The sequence below is a fragment of the Macrobrachium rosenbergii genome, chromosome 18 (genome assembly GCF_040412425.1).
Source record: "Macrobrachium rosenbergii isolate ZJJX-2024 chromosome 18, ASM4041242v1, whole genome shotgun sequence".
Taxonomy (NCBI): Eukaryota; Metazoa; Arthropoda; class Malacostraca; order Decapoda; family Palaemonidae; genus Macrobrachium; species Macrobrachium rosenbergii.
The window spans coordinates 29,776,913-29,790,494 of record NC_089758.1 but is presented as its reverse complement, the minus strand read 5'-3'; the positions used below and the strand labels follow the sequence as shown (position 1 = coordinate 29,790,494).

General features: G+C 36.0%; 1 protein-coding gene across 5 annotated transcripts in view; it reads right to left on the bottom strand.

Annotated features, from left to right (window-relative positions):
• Window positions 1–878: 878 nt before the first annotated feature.
• The window catches only part of polybromo (protein), a 34,259-nt gene continuing 21,555 nt past the window's right edge, over window positions 879–13,582 (bottom strand). For all 5 annotated transcript variants that reach the window (XM_067120601.1, XM_067120599.1, XM_067120600.1 and 2 more), the window contains 9 exons: window positions 13,099–13,143; window positions 12,647–12,781; window positions 11,974–12,228; window positions 11,400–11,550; window positions 11,107–11,254; window positions 10,602–10,705; window positions 4,732–4,845; window positions 2,495–2,594; window positions 879–2,240 (listed from right to left, as the gene is read on the bottom strand). In XM_067120601.1, the coding sequence (XP_066976702.1) occupies window positions 2,030–2,240; window positions 2,495–2,594; window positions 4,732–4,845; window positions 10,602–10,705; window positions 11,107–11,254; window positions 11,400–11,550; window positions 11,974–12,228; window positions 12,647–12,781; window positions 13,099–13,143 (1,263 nt within the window). In that variant the 3' untranslated portion in view covers window positions 879–2,029. The remainder of the gene's footprint in view (window positions 2,241–2,494; window positions 2,595–4,731; window positions 4,846–10,601; window positions 10,706–11,106; window positions 11,255–11,399; window positions 11,551–11,973; window positions 12,229–12,646; window positions 12,782–13,098; window positions 13,144–13,582) is intronic.

Genomic DNA, 13,582 nt, shown 5'->3' with positions numbered 1-13,582 from the left:
ACAGCCACGCTAACATGTGGCCATCATGTACAAACGAACTGCTTCTATATCTGCTTGCTGTAGATGACATAATGCAAAAACAGAAAACAAACGCAATATTGTACATGAGAAAATCAGCCAGAAACAGTCAAAATTATTACTGTTGATTCACACCATCTGGACAAGGACACAGCATGAAGAATTCTGACAAGAACATAAACATTCTACCACCACCTGGTGGGTAACAGGTGATTACAGAGACAGTCCTAGCAGGTTAGTCCTAGCAGGTTAGCCATGTGTCAAACTGTTTATTTCGGGTGCCAATCGCACCGAATGGCACGAAGATACAAGCTAACGTAACACTAAGTAAGATTCATTTCAAATAATATAAATACTATGGTGCTAATGTTATAAAAATATCAAACTTCAAGGTAACTGGAAATTCCATAGTCTAGCTCACCATACTGACTTTAATTTCAAGCTATTTCTAATTTGAAGAAAATACTTAACTGATATTCCGAGAGAGAGAGATTCATAAAACTGGATGAAACTTGGATGCCTAAAAGTCACATAAATATAAGCATATGACACTGATGGATATACAGTAGGTACATCATTTGTACGAGGTTTTGCCTATTTGATTACAATACAATCTATCCCAAGAATACTGATAAACCAAGAAAACACTCTTCTAGAGATTCAAACCTAAAAACATTTCTGATGTTAATATCTGCACCACCTGGAACTCAACTGGTTTGCTAATTATTTAGTGATCACTAGGGCATTCAAGGTGCTGGCTTCTTGATACCTAAAAATAATGGACTATCATTTTCATGGCCAAAAGAAAATGTTAATTCTATCACATATGGAATACCAAGGGGAGAGTAAATACATCGAGGTTAAAAGAAACCTTTCATTTGAAGAGCATCATCTACCTGACAATTATGGTAGCAAATTAAAATGGAGCTTTAGTAGATAAGGGATAGGATGCAGTTGTACAATTCAAAATAATGCAAAATAATATGTGCATGCACAAGACGAAAACGTTGTACTTCAATCGAATACATCATACGTGTTTTTGTTATGGATCAGATTTATATAAAATACACTTCATCACTGACAACAGCAATGCACAGGTCTTACAGCATATACAAACTGGTACGTTCAAATACCATGTCTAACACTTACTGTGTTCTGATACTACTCGACTATACAGGAAATAAAGAGGTAACAATATGAAGGCAGCGGGATTTAAATACAGTAATGCTGGGTTAGAATGAATATGGTGTCCCATGACTGTTAAACAGCTGAAAAAATAAATGCTAACTTGTTATTTATGCTTATATGGCTGTTATTCATAAGAATGAAGCAACAAGTTGACTTACTAGTAACAAAAAGGCCTTGGGAGCCTTTCAAACACTAAATACTAAGTAAATGCTACCAGGCTACACTGTCATTACACAAAGTCCAATGACACTACCAAACATCTGTTAAAAAATTTCAATAAAAAGTACGGAGTGCACCAGCACAAAAAAAAATAATTTCAAATATACAAGAGCATATAAATAACACCTATTGGCAGTCACTCAGTAGTATCTCAATAAATAAGATATACTGTCTACAAATAAACCATTTTAAGACTATGTCTTATTTTGGGAATAACAATTCTGCAAAAGATGCAACTAACTTTTATCTACAAATTTAACCAAAACTTTCTTAAAGTCCAATTTACATAGATACACAAAGTTCTGCGAAATGTACCAAGTCTGTATACCATATTATATATGTATTAACACATATATAATTTTTTTTTTTTTAACTTTTTCTTCATCCCACTGCTTTCATTCCAACTTGCTACACCAGCCCTTTCCCAATGAAATCAGCTAGAGTGGGCCTCACAAGGGCAAACCATTGTCTAGCCCAACTCGCTGACAGATGTAGCAACACTGTATGAGAAGCCAGTTGGAAGAACATTGGAGGTTACAGCTTGGCTTTGTACCACACTTTTACACGTATCCTCTTTTGTTGTCTCCACTTGCTTCGTGTCGGGTCACAAAATCTTGGCGATCCCTAAGGAATCCTTCATCATATATTCTCTTAATGCCCAAAGGGCAGTTACAACAGTGCCATGGGTTCCTGGTCCATTTGCTAACCACTGGGCAGGTAAACGACCAGAATCATTCACAACTGTGCTGTCTTGCGAGGCCATCAAATGCTTCTCCCAGTTGCTGATGAACGGTTTATCCAAATTTTCAATATATCTGGGGGTAAGGATAAAATTAATAATTTACTTAGCTAATTCAAAAAAATCATTGCACAAAATAAATGCCCTCCAACGCAGCCTTATTACCTCAACTGTTTTCTAACACTTGAAAATTTTGTCTTTTCAAGTATCTGAATCACTACTGAAGAAACATGGGACTACTTTGAGAAAGACTCTATCTAAATACAGTACACACTTTAGACAAAGACTTCTGTCTAAATACAAAACAAATTAAAAAGGCTAAAATCTTACTTGATGTAGGCCTCTGAATGAAGCAACCTCTGTGTCTTGGGAGGAGGAGCAACAAAAATAGGGTCACAGAACTTGGAAGGAACTGGACTCCCGCTGACGCCTGAAAAAGAAAAAAATGTTTGTTAGAAATTTTAAAAATGGGTTTCTTCTTCTTAGAGAGAACTTAAAATGCCAAATAAGTCCTTTTGTAAAAAAAAAAAAAATATACCTATGAACTGAAAAGTTGTGACACTGCTTCCATGAGAGAAATAACTTTGTGTACAGTCTGAGATTGCAAAACCAACATCCTTATGGTCTTTAATTATTAATAAATCATTTAGTTACACCAATGAGATATTCTTAATAATTTTATGGGGAGGAACCTCTAAATTCTTCAAACAAAAATAGCATAAATGTTAAATTTTCAATCTGAGGTATTGCGAGACAAATGCACATTTCTCAGGCGTACGAAATACTTCATGTTGGTGACTGAATGATTTGGGCATAATGTCAAAAACTGCTGATGAGGTGGCAGATTTTACTTGCATATTTCAATCCAGTAACTGCCAATACTGGATCAAACATGTCTCTTCTCACAGCCAGTCTGCCACTCGGATTATTCTTGTATGTAGTGATGGGAAAAACACCCTTGTACAAAACTTGCCCAGCTGGGCAGTGGACATAAATCTACAATTCAACTATTGAAATATTGTTCATACTTTCAAAAGAACCTTGTTTTAGAGACACACCCTTTCCCAATGCAATGAGTGTGTTGAAAAGCAAAGTGTGAATAAGGGAAACAGGAAAAGCAAAGTGTTACTGTATTCAAATGACGTCCAGACATAACAGCTAATGATGAAAAGGCAAATGATAAAACTTAACTCATAATTTTGACAAAATGCATATGCAACAGTCTGACAGTCAAGTTGTAGACAATCAAAATCATTAATTTTTTGTTGTTGTAGCTGGTGAAATGTCATTTCCCCTCGTCCGAGTTTTTAAAGCATTTGAACTTGTGAGACAATAAACATTAAATGAAGTTATTTTCTGAAGTACAATTTAATGTTATTTTCTGAAGTACAAAGTCCATTTTCTTTGCAATTTGCTTGACTTTAACTTACGAATGTCTATCAACAGTTACTGCATCACTATATTTTTATGTGATGATAATGAAAATAAAAGCAATAAAACAAAAAAATATTAATGTTCCATTTATCTTTCCAGACAAGCTGCAACAATTGGAAAAGGATGCTCTTCATGTTTTCAGAGGGGAAAAAAATTATACTGCACTCACTACAGGCCCAGCATGGAGGGGTAAGCTTGTTAACACATCCCATTTGCCTGTTTATAGGAATCATAATTTGCAACAAATATTAATTTCCACACAGGATCTATGATGTCTATCAATACCAATGAAAGACAGCATGGGAAATGCTAGACTTGAATATATGAAATGAACATTCAGACTGCAGACCTCTGTCATAGATAAGTAATCCAAAAAAAACCCAAACCCCTACCAAAAGTACCTCCTTCCAAAAAGACTCCTTCAAAATCTGATCAACCATTGCAAGTCATGATGCCCCTCTTCAGTCAAATTTTCGTAAATCATTGAAAGGTCGGAAAATTACTTCAAATTTCCTAAATATAAAACTTGCTATATGCAACTACCAGCATATTTAATTATACATTAATTCTTTACCAAAGTAACTACTGTAACCATTTAAAATTTAAACTAAAATATCTCCCTCACTTTTACAATAAATCACTCTGCACTGGCCGAGAATAAAAGCAGACAAGAAACACTTTTCAATCAGATGCTGAAATGTTTATGTCGCTTAGAGTGAACTATCCATTCAACTCCAAGTATATTATAACAAGTATATTATTTAGAATAATATACTACAGTACAAAATATCACTCCAACTTCCCTTAAACAGAAGAGAAGCTGTCTTTTAAAGGCCCTTGATACAACTGCCTTAAAACTTTAATAAAATCAGCATGGAAAGAGCCAATGCAAAGCATATTCTTTCGTAAGTAGCAGTTTTATATTAATGACAGGCAGTTACTGACAATAACAAATTTACAAGAAATGTATTCCACATTTAATTTACAAATTACTGTCCAAAAATTAGAAGACCCTGTCACAACTTCAAACGATTCTCAAGTTATGTAGTACAGGGCTTTAGTAAAAATCTTTGTTAAGCTGTCTTACATTCTAAAAAAAAATATTCAAGTTGTAAAAAATTTGACCAGGTTACCTGCGTTTGAGTAGGGCAGGTGACCTGGCTGCCCAGCACTGCTGGGTAGGAGCCCTGGGTAAGGGGACTGCATCGTCCCTGAGGAGAAAGAATTTCCTCGACCATGCAGTAAGCCTGAAATCATGTAAAATAAGAACAATACTCTTTGGGTGCCTACCAATCATTTTCCCAAATGTAGTTATTTATTGCCAAAGACTCGGCTTCATAATCAAGTTCACTAATCCTATACACATTCAGAAAAAGTCGAGTGGAATGAATAACTACTACAGAACTGTGTACTCTATTCAAATTATGGGGCATGTTGTGACAACATTAACAATGCATACATATGCTATTTGGCTAAAATAACTAAGTCTATGGAAAAATGTTCAAAGTAAAAGTTTAGACGAAAATATGATAAAATATATAAAAAAAATAGTTATACCAAACATCAACTCCACAGCTAAGCAACACAGCTGCATTCCCACTATACTCAAATGCTGCTTTTTTTTTATTTTACAAATGAAACATAGTCCAATGAACTAAACAATCCTCTGTGTGGCTGGAAAAACTTCTGACCGATTTAATAGAATGTCAACTAATTTATTTTTCCTTTTGCAAAATGAAACTCAAAAAGCAACTACTACATAGGAATTATATTGTATGTAATTAGTGCACTAATACGGAAACATCTTACAACCATAATGCCAATAAGTCGCAAGATACACAAGCACAGCTAATACAAGGGTTTACTAGATATGGGCATATGACGTTACAGTGACAATAGCATTCTGGGTACCTTAAAATAAGAATATGTATATATGTTTTTCTAACTTGTGCATCAGACTGGTAAACCTAAGAACAAACCTATATAATAAAAAATTTATTTTTTCAATACAAACCCATCCCTCATAAACAGTCTACATTCCTGGTCTTCAAACGTCCCACAAACTTCAGCCTTTTATTATGTCAAATGTCGTGGCCCACTATGCAAGCACCAATTGGCTGATTGGTCCTCATCAAGAACCTGCCTCATTTTTATATTTGCATATGAGGCTGAAAGAGATTATCAGGGCTAAGAGGTGTAAACTTATTATGTGGACGATAGATTTCCATAAAAAAAAAAATCAATTTTATTCTATAGTTCTTTTTGTTTCATCAGAGTCTCATCAACTAAATACAACCTAAACTGCATTTAGGCAGGGTATTCTAGCTGCTGAATGCCTAAGAACACAGATAATAACCTGTAGAATCCATGGAAACTTCTGATGCCAAAGAGGCAGGTATGTTTGCAACATCACTCCTAGCATGTCTCAACTAGTAAGATCTGCAGAGAAGCAACTGGCATGTTATACCCACCACAAAAAAGGTGAGGGGATCCTGTCTATAGCTGATATTGGAACACAGTGAGGGTTACTTGGCAGACCAAAAAGAAATACAATACACAACAGCACAAAAGTGCAGAAATCCCCTTAGCATACAAAACACATATGTAGTGTTGTGTAACCAACGTCTGAAAGATAGGCTAACGTTGCATACATGTCAGGCTAACAGATACATGATGTGACCTTTAAAGATTAAAAATCATAAATGAAGCTAACAAGAGCAAGTACAATACAAAAAGGTGAATAAAACAACAGAAAAGCGACAAAAAGCTGAAAGTACCCTTCACACAACAGGAAACTAAATCTACAAGAATGACGACAAAAAGACTAAAATTAGAAAACAAGAACGGGTTAACTTCAGAGCTGTTGACAAGTTGAACGTTGCCTCATCAATGAACCTTATTTTCTGACACAAGTTCCACACAAATTAAAAGAATCATCCCATGATAATATATAAAATGGAAAACTGAAGTGAAACAGATGAACAGTGAAAGAAATAACTGAATACAGAGCTTTGGGAAATCCTCTGCAATAATGAAAAAATCAAGAAATTCAGCTATCTAGAGACACAACAAGTACGGCAGGTGCTTGAAGTACCTGAGGATCTATGCAGTGTAAGAGCAGTGAGTTACTACTGTTCTATTCACAGACAAATGACTGCAGTGCCTTGGACATCTGAGGACCACAAATGCAGGCTATTTATGAGTGATGGGTATGTAATGAAACTTTAGAGAAAAGCTGTCTGATGTACTGTAATTGCACAACCTATAGAGATGACTAGCAGGATAAAACCTCACTGGGCATGTAGGAACAGAAGGTTTTAAGAGTGCAATGGGAGGATGCAGCTTTGATGAGAGAAACCATGAGGGAGAAGCAGCACTGGAATCCTGCCAAGCCCAAGATAAAAGATGCTGAACACAATGTTCAGCAAGCCCTAACAGAAGCTGATGATATTTATGAGGGGCTGGAATACACTGATTTTCTTTTGCCATCATTTTTCCCAAACTTGCAGTACCTATTTTGTGATGTAGAGAAAACCTATTTACAGATAAACGTGTCAAATAGTCATTACAGGATGAACAGCATTCTGCAAAGTAGGATGCAAACAATTCCCAATCATTTGCTTCTTCATAATGGCCAATCTGGTCATAAGTTAGACAAGATATATACTTCACTATTTAAAAGAAATATGAAATCATCTCCAAGAGCAGAAAAATCATGGAGAGGACTGGGAGCTCAGCACTCACAGTAAAGACAAAAATTTTTGGGCAGCTAAACAGGAATACAACTGCACAACTGCATTAAACTACAATTTGCTTATAATACAGGAAAGCGGCAATCAATGCATAGTTTACCGAAGTGCCAAGGCCACTAGGATTTGGAAAAGGTTTGGCCTTTTCTCAAAATTGATACAGTGGTTCTTCGGCACACGAATGATTCATTATTTGTATTTTCGTTATACGAAGTAAAATTTTCAAAAAAAAATTTTCCGTGTACGAAAATTTTCAAAAATTTTGTTTCTGTGTCTGATTGAAAAATTTGATTTATGAACTATTTGGTGGAAAATGGTGTGCGGCTGGCTGGGATTGAGGAAGGAGAGACAGGATCCTGTTGAGAAAGGCAATGGTTAATAACAAAATCAATTTTATTTGCATTTTGCAAGGATAATCAAAGGAATCAATGGTGTGTGTGTGTCCGATTGTGTGTGGAGAGAGAGAGAGAGAGAGAGAGAGAGAGAGAGAGAGAGAGAGAGAGAGAGAGAGAGAGAGAGAGAGAGAGAGAGCGCAGTGTCCGGCAGATGTGAAAACAATCCCTCACACGTGTATGATAGTGGACATGTTTTTCACGCCTGGATCTTGAGTGCAAGAAGATTAATTATGCCATAACACATCAACTTGCTGTTGGCAAACAGCAGAATTTAAAATTATAATCCAATAAACACGAGGATTTGGCAAACAAATAAGTAAGAAGTAAAGAGTGCAAGTACGAACTGAAAGAGATCAAATAACTTCTCACAAGTAAGTAGTTTCAACAAACACTCTAAGGCACGCAGAAGCTGAATGCAGTACCAGTGTGTTTCATGATGTTCACATAAGTTACTTTTACAGTGCTTAAAAATCGTAAAAACCAAGTGTCACCCGACAGGTACTTTGCCATAACAAAAAGAAGTGATTCGGGCGAATCGAGTGAAAGTGAAAGCAACAGGCGAGACGTAGCCTGGTCCCAGTGATACTGGGAAGTCAGTGGGAAGCGGAGCCCGTCTCCCACTCAATAAACCACAACCATGCCCTCCCTCTCCTCTACCGTCTCACTCAGCAAGTAAGACTGTCTTTTGGTTTTGTTATTGTATTGCATTTGATTGTTTTTATATTGTATCATTGTTAAATTTATTGTGAAATTCCCTCCTTTTATTTTTTTTATGTGAATTATTACTGCTTTTATGTACTGTAGATACAGTAATGTTTTACTGTCTACTCTCCTCCTCTCCTCAACAGTATAAATGCTCCCTACCTCTATCTCAAGTCAACTGAGTGTGGGACGAATTAGTTGAATTCCCATTATTCCTTATGAAAAATTCAGATTGATATACGAGCATTTCGATATACAAATTGGAATTTGGAACGAATTACATTCGTATACCGAGGAGCTACTGTATGTATCTGGCTACTGAAGGGTTTGCTGCAGCCTCACTTGTTAGTCTAAAACCCTTCCTGTCCCAGTCCTGCCAGTACCTCACAAAATTTGATAAACATCAGTAGTCTCTGAATATGATATCTTACCCCATTCATAATAAAGAATCTTATAAGCCAAGTTGTGAAGGAGGCAACTTTCACCAACAGCACGCAAGAGCAAGTTGAATGTCGTGCAACTGTAGAAGTGGAAGGAAAACATGGAAATCAGAGTGGACTAATCTCCTTCCTTGCATCAACAATTATATGGTCCACTTCGCCTAGCATACATTGGCTGCTGAGGATCTTAAGGCATTGCCAATCTCAGCATACCCTGCCAAAATCTCTATACCTGTGGAATCACTGGGTAATTAGCAAGTTTGTCTGTGGGGTCACTGGATAATCTGCAGGTAATAAGATTCAGGGACTCAAGATAACTAAAGATCCTAAACTGTATGTGACTCAACAGACGCTGCCACAAGTCATGGAAATGATCTACTGCCATTGTTGTAGTCCTAGGATACCCGATTAGGTACAGCTGTAATATTTTGACTGTGGCAATTCTGGAGTTAGAATTTTTTACTCTCTGGGCTGGGTAATTATACAACAATTACTAATGATCTCCTTGCTTAAAAGAAAAAGATGCTTGACAGTTATCATAAGAAAAGCACTCAATCTCTGACTTCCATGAAAGAGATCAAATACATACTCAATAAATTTGGTTTTCCTCTCATTACTTTACAAGTGTTTCAATGCTCAAACCTACCTTTGCTTACCTTGGACCACATGGTACATGTATGTTGCATGTACAAGTCAATTAAACAAGACCAGTATGCTAATTCCTAGACTTGCTGGGCTAGCCATAAGGACTCATTCTCAAATGTGAAGGTGATAATGTCTTCGTTTTTAAATATGAAGGTGATACCTCAAGTGGTAAAGATGTGAAGGTGATAACTTCTTGTTTTTAAATATGAAGGTGATACCTCAAGTGGTAAAAATCTAAAGTTGTTGAGCAGATAAGTAGAAAGAAACCAAGTGAACAAGTGAAAATGAAAAGACACAGAGCACTGCACCTAGGGCTCAAGGGATGCTACAATGAACCTTTATTGCCACCTACAGCATACTGAGCTAGACATAGGCTACTTTAAATGGTAACCCGATACAAGAGCTCAATACCTATCCAATGATGAATGCAGCAGTAACTTTTAAAGATGAGCACAGGGATCACCAGAAGCCACAAAATACTAAAACCTTTTCTCATTAATAGATCATTTACAAACAAGTAAAAGTAAATTTTATGTTCCCTAACAAAAGGTTACAGTCACTATTGCACCTTCCCATGCGGACAAAACTAGCATGAGTGAAAAACCCACACCTGCATTAGGTTAACATGATCCATTTCTGTTTTCCTTTCAACAGTGCACATAGAGCTGCTAAACCACTATTCATAATGGCCCAATAATGAAACACTAAAACAAGGCAATAATTTCATCCTGAGTAACAAAATTTAAAAATCAAAATTAGAAAGAATAGTATAGATAATGCACAAGTAGAACACACCACCACTAAGATATCTGTGACAAAGGATACAACAGGGGTCCCTCAAGAGCTGGGATACTCACCTATGAGAATGAATTAACATTTTCTTTGCTTTGCAAAAGACTTGACCTCCATACCAGGCATACGAGCATAATTATAGTAAGAAGTAACTGACTGTTGATTGCAGTTCTACTCCACTCAATATTAACCAATGCCCAATTCACACATGATAGCACTGGCTGTTGTTCAACTAGAGACCAATCAAGTAAAGTAATATTAAACTACTATAGAAACAAACCTTGTAGACTGGAATGCGGAGATCCTGTGGTGGGGTATGTAGTGGATGAAGTCTGAGCTGGCTGCTGATTTACCAAAGATCGACGAGAGGAAGCAACAAAATTTCTGGAAGACAAATACTATATGAACGAGATGACTAATCTTAAAGATGCATGATTTAAGATGTACTGTATTATATAATCTTACAAAAAAACATGGTTTTTAATAAACTATAAAACTACCAACTAATCCTACAATGTTAGTAGAGCATAGCTTACATGAATCTGTCACTGTGACACAACACTAAAGCATGCTACAAATATCCCACATCACCAGAGATGGTTAGACTCTTGCAAAAAGTTGCAAATTCATTACTGTATTTTGTGCGAATGAAACTTAATAACAGAAGAAGAATGCAGTTAGGAAACACAATATAGCTGTAAGAGAGAGTGTTTACAAGGATAGGATGGAGACCTTGTGACACACTGTACTCATTACACTAATGACGAAAGTAATAAGAAACTTACCTGGAACGATCACAGTGTTGTATTATTCTCCCAGTATTTTTCTGAATATGAATTTCACGAACGTGTCTCATCAGACGTTGTACCATTGGGAAAGGAGCCAGAGAACTCTTTTTATGTCGTGAGCAGCCTCGCCATCCACACTCAAACACTGAAATAGGCCACTGAATGTTAACAAACTTTACCGCAAAAGCAACTTTGAGAAGGCTTTCACATACAGGTGAAGAGTGAATTCATCCCAGATTTTATATTTTCCCTATAACAAAAAATATCAGTGAAATTGAGCATTTTATTACCTTGACCAACTTTATGTACATGCCCAGATGGCTCGAGTAATAGATGATCACTCAAATCGAGTAAATCTTCAAACATGTAATCACAAGTCTCCCACAAGCACTCGAATACAACATCAGGGTTGTTAGGAAGAGGCAAGTCAGGAGTGGATGCCTGTTATGAAAATGAATAATACAGTGGAGTAAAATGTCAACAACAATAATGGTTATAGTATTAACTGTCAATAAGAATTCAGATTCAACCAAATTTCCTATATTGCAAGTACAATTTAAGCAGCTCAACATGGATGAAGAAACTGCATAGATGTCATATTTTTTTAATACAGCACTAATTATCAACACCATATTTCAAAAGATGAAACTTTTTTTTTCCTCAAACCAAAGTAATTGATACAGCCTACCCTTCACTGATAATACTTTATCAGTTTATATTTTTCCACAAAAGTAACATATAAAACACTGAAAATAAAAAATAAGCCAACTAATTTGGGCAATGGTTACCTTCCAGTGCCAATTCTAGCAACAATAAAAAAAAATACTATGTAAATACAATTTATAAAACGGAACAACTTCCAACCTGTGGAGTCTGAGGAGAATCTGGTCCATTGCCACTAAGTGCTCTTTCGGCACTTTCCAAATTGAGTTGATGAGCTCTGTCTTCGTACACCTTGCGGTCACTTTCCATCAAGCACTTCCACTCGATTCCGACAAGTCGGGAAATTTCTCCAAAGTTTGCATTTGGATTTTTCTGGGTTATGCTTTTTCGAATCTCTGCTGAGAACAAAATGTACCCAGTCATCTGTTTCTTTCCTGTCATTTGCTGGAATTGTTTCTGAAACAAAAAGAGGATACAATTACAAGCTGGGTCAAAATCTAAAGGAAAAAGAGAAGGATGAAAATTTGTGAGAAGCCTACTCACTAGGACAAAAATATTATAAAATTACAAACAAAGCATGAACAAAGCTTCAAGCAACCCTAAATGTCACCAGATATGATGCAAAACAGCTGACTGCTACAGCAACTTCCTATCCAAATGCAATAGGACAAAATTTCTACAATAAAAGGCAATACTCTAAACGAACTACTCAATTGAAAAGAAAGACACTGATTAAATATTCATGGATCGCGATATTATCAGAAAGAAGGATTCATACCCGAAAACCACAACATTCTTATAAAACCATTGCAGAAGCCACAAACATTCATTGTTTACTGCTAACCCAACCACTGGAGATCTTAACCATACTCACCCCTGTTGGTGCTTTTTTGATGGGCTTTGGAGTGATCGTAGTGGCACCTGAATCGACTGACGCTACAGAAGGAGGCGGGCCATCCATGGAATCTTCATAGTCCATGTCCATTCTTGGAGTCATTGGAGAAGATTCCTGTTTGAGGCAAGGGGGGGGGGAATGAATAGTTATGAATGTTATCCGGTTTTTAACTCAATAATCTGTAATCTTTATTACATGACAACAAAATAAAGGAACACAAAACTTAAATGCCATGATGTTCAACTAAAAACCAAATAGTGCCTTAATTCCTTCTACATGGCAAAATTCTTTCATGAGGTTGTTTCCAATATTAACAAAGAAAAACAAAATTCATCAAAATCCCAACAGAAAGGAAACTAAGGTTTACTATTTTTAGAGTCATTCTAATGTAAAACTCCATTTGAGTTTAGAACATTGAAAATCATACATACATAGCTTGCTGGTTGCTTTTTCAAAGTAGAAGTAGACAGATCCATCTGAAAGTTGACATCAAAATAAAATATAGATAAAAATTCTACTTAATTCCTAAATAATTAAAAACGGTCATGAATAAAATGCTATAAATGACAGGTTGGTATTTTGAAATTATTTAAAATAAGCCAAAATAAAGACAGAAAGGGAAAATATGCAAATAAAATCTTAAAAAGAGTATAAGCATTGAAAATTTTAGAAACTCTGACAGATTACCATAAATCTGTTTAACCGGATCAGTGAGCATGCAGCCTCTATAACTTTGCTTTGAACACAATGTTCGGCAGATCATACTTATTTAAATATACTGTACCACAATATTTCAAATCATGAGACAAGATTAGCCAAAGGCAAAGGAAATACAAAAGAATCTACGAAAGATTTTTCATGATATCTATCAATCTAGAATGCATGTAGAAAAGAGCCTTCAGTCAGTTGCAAAAT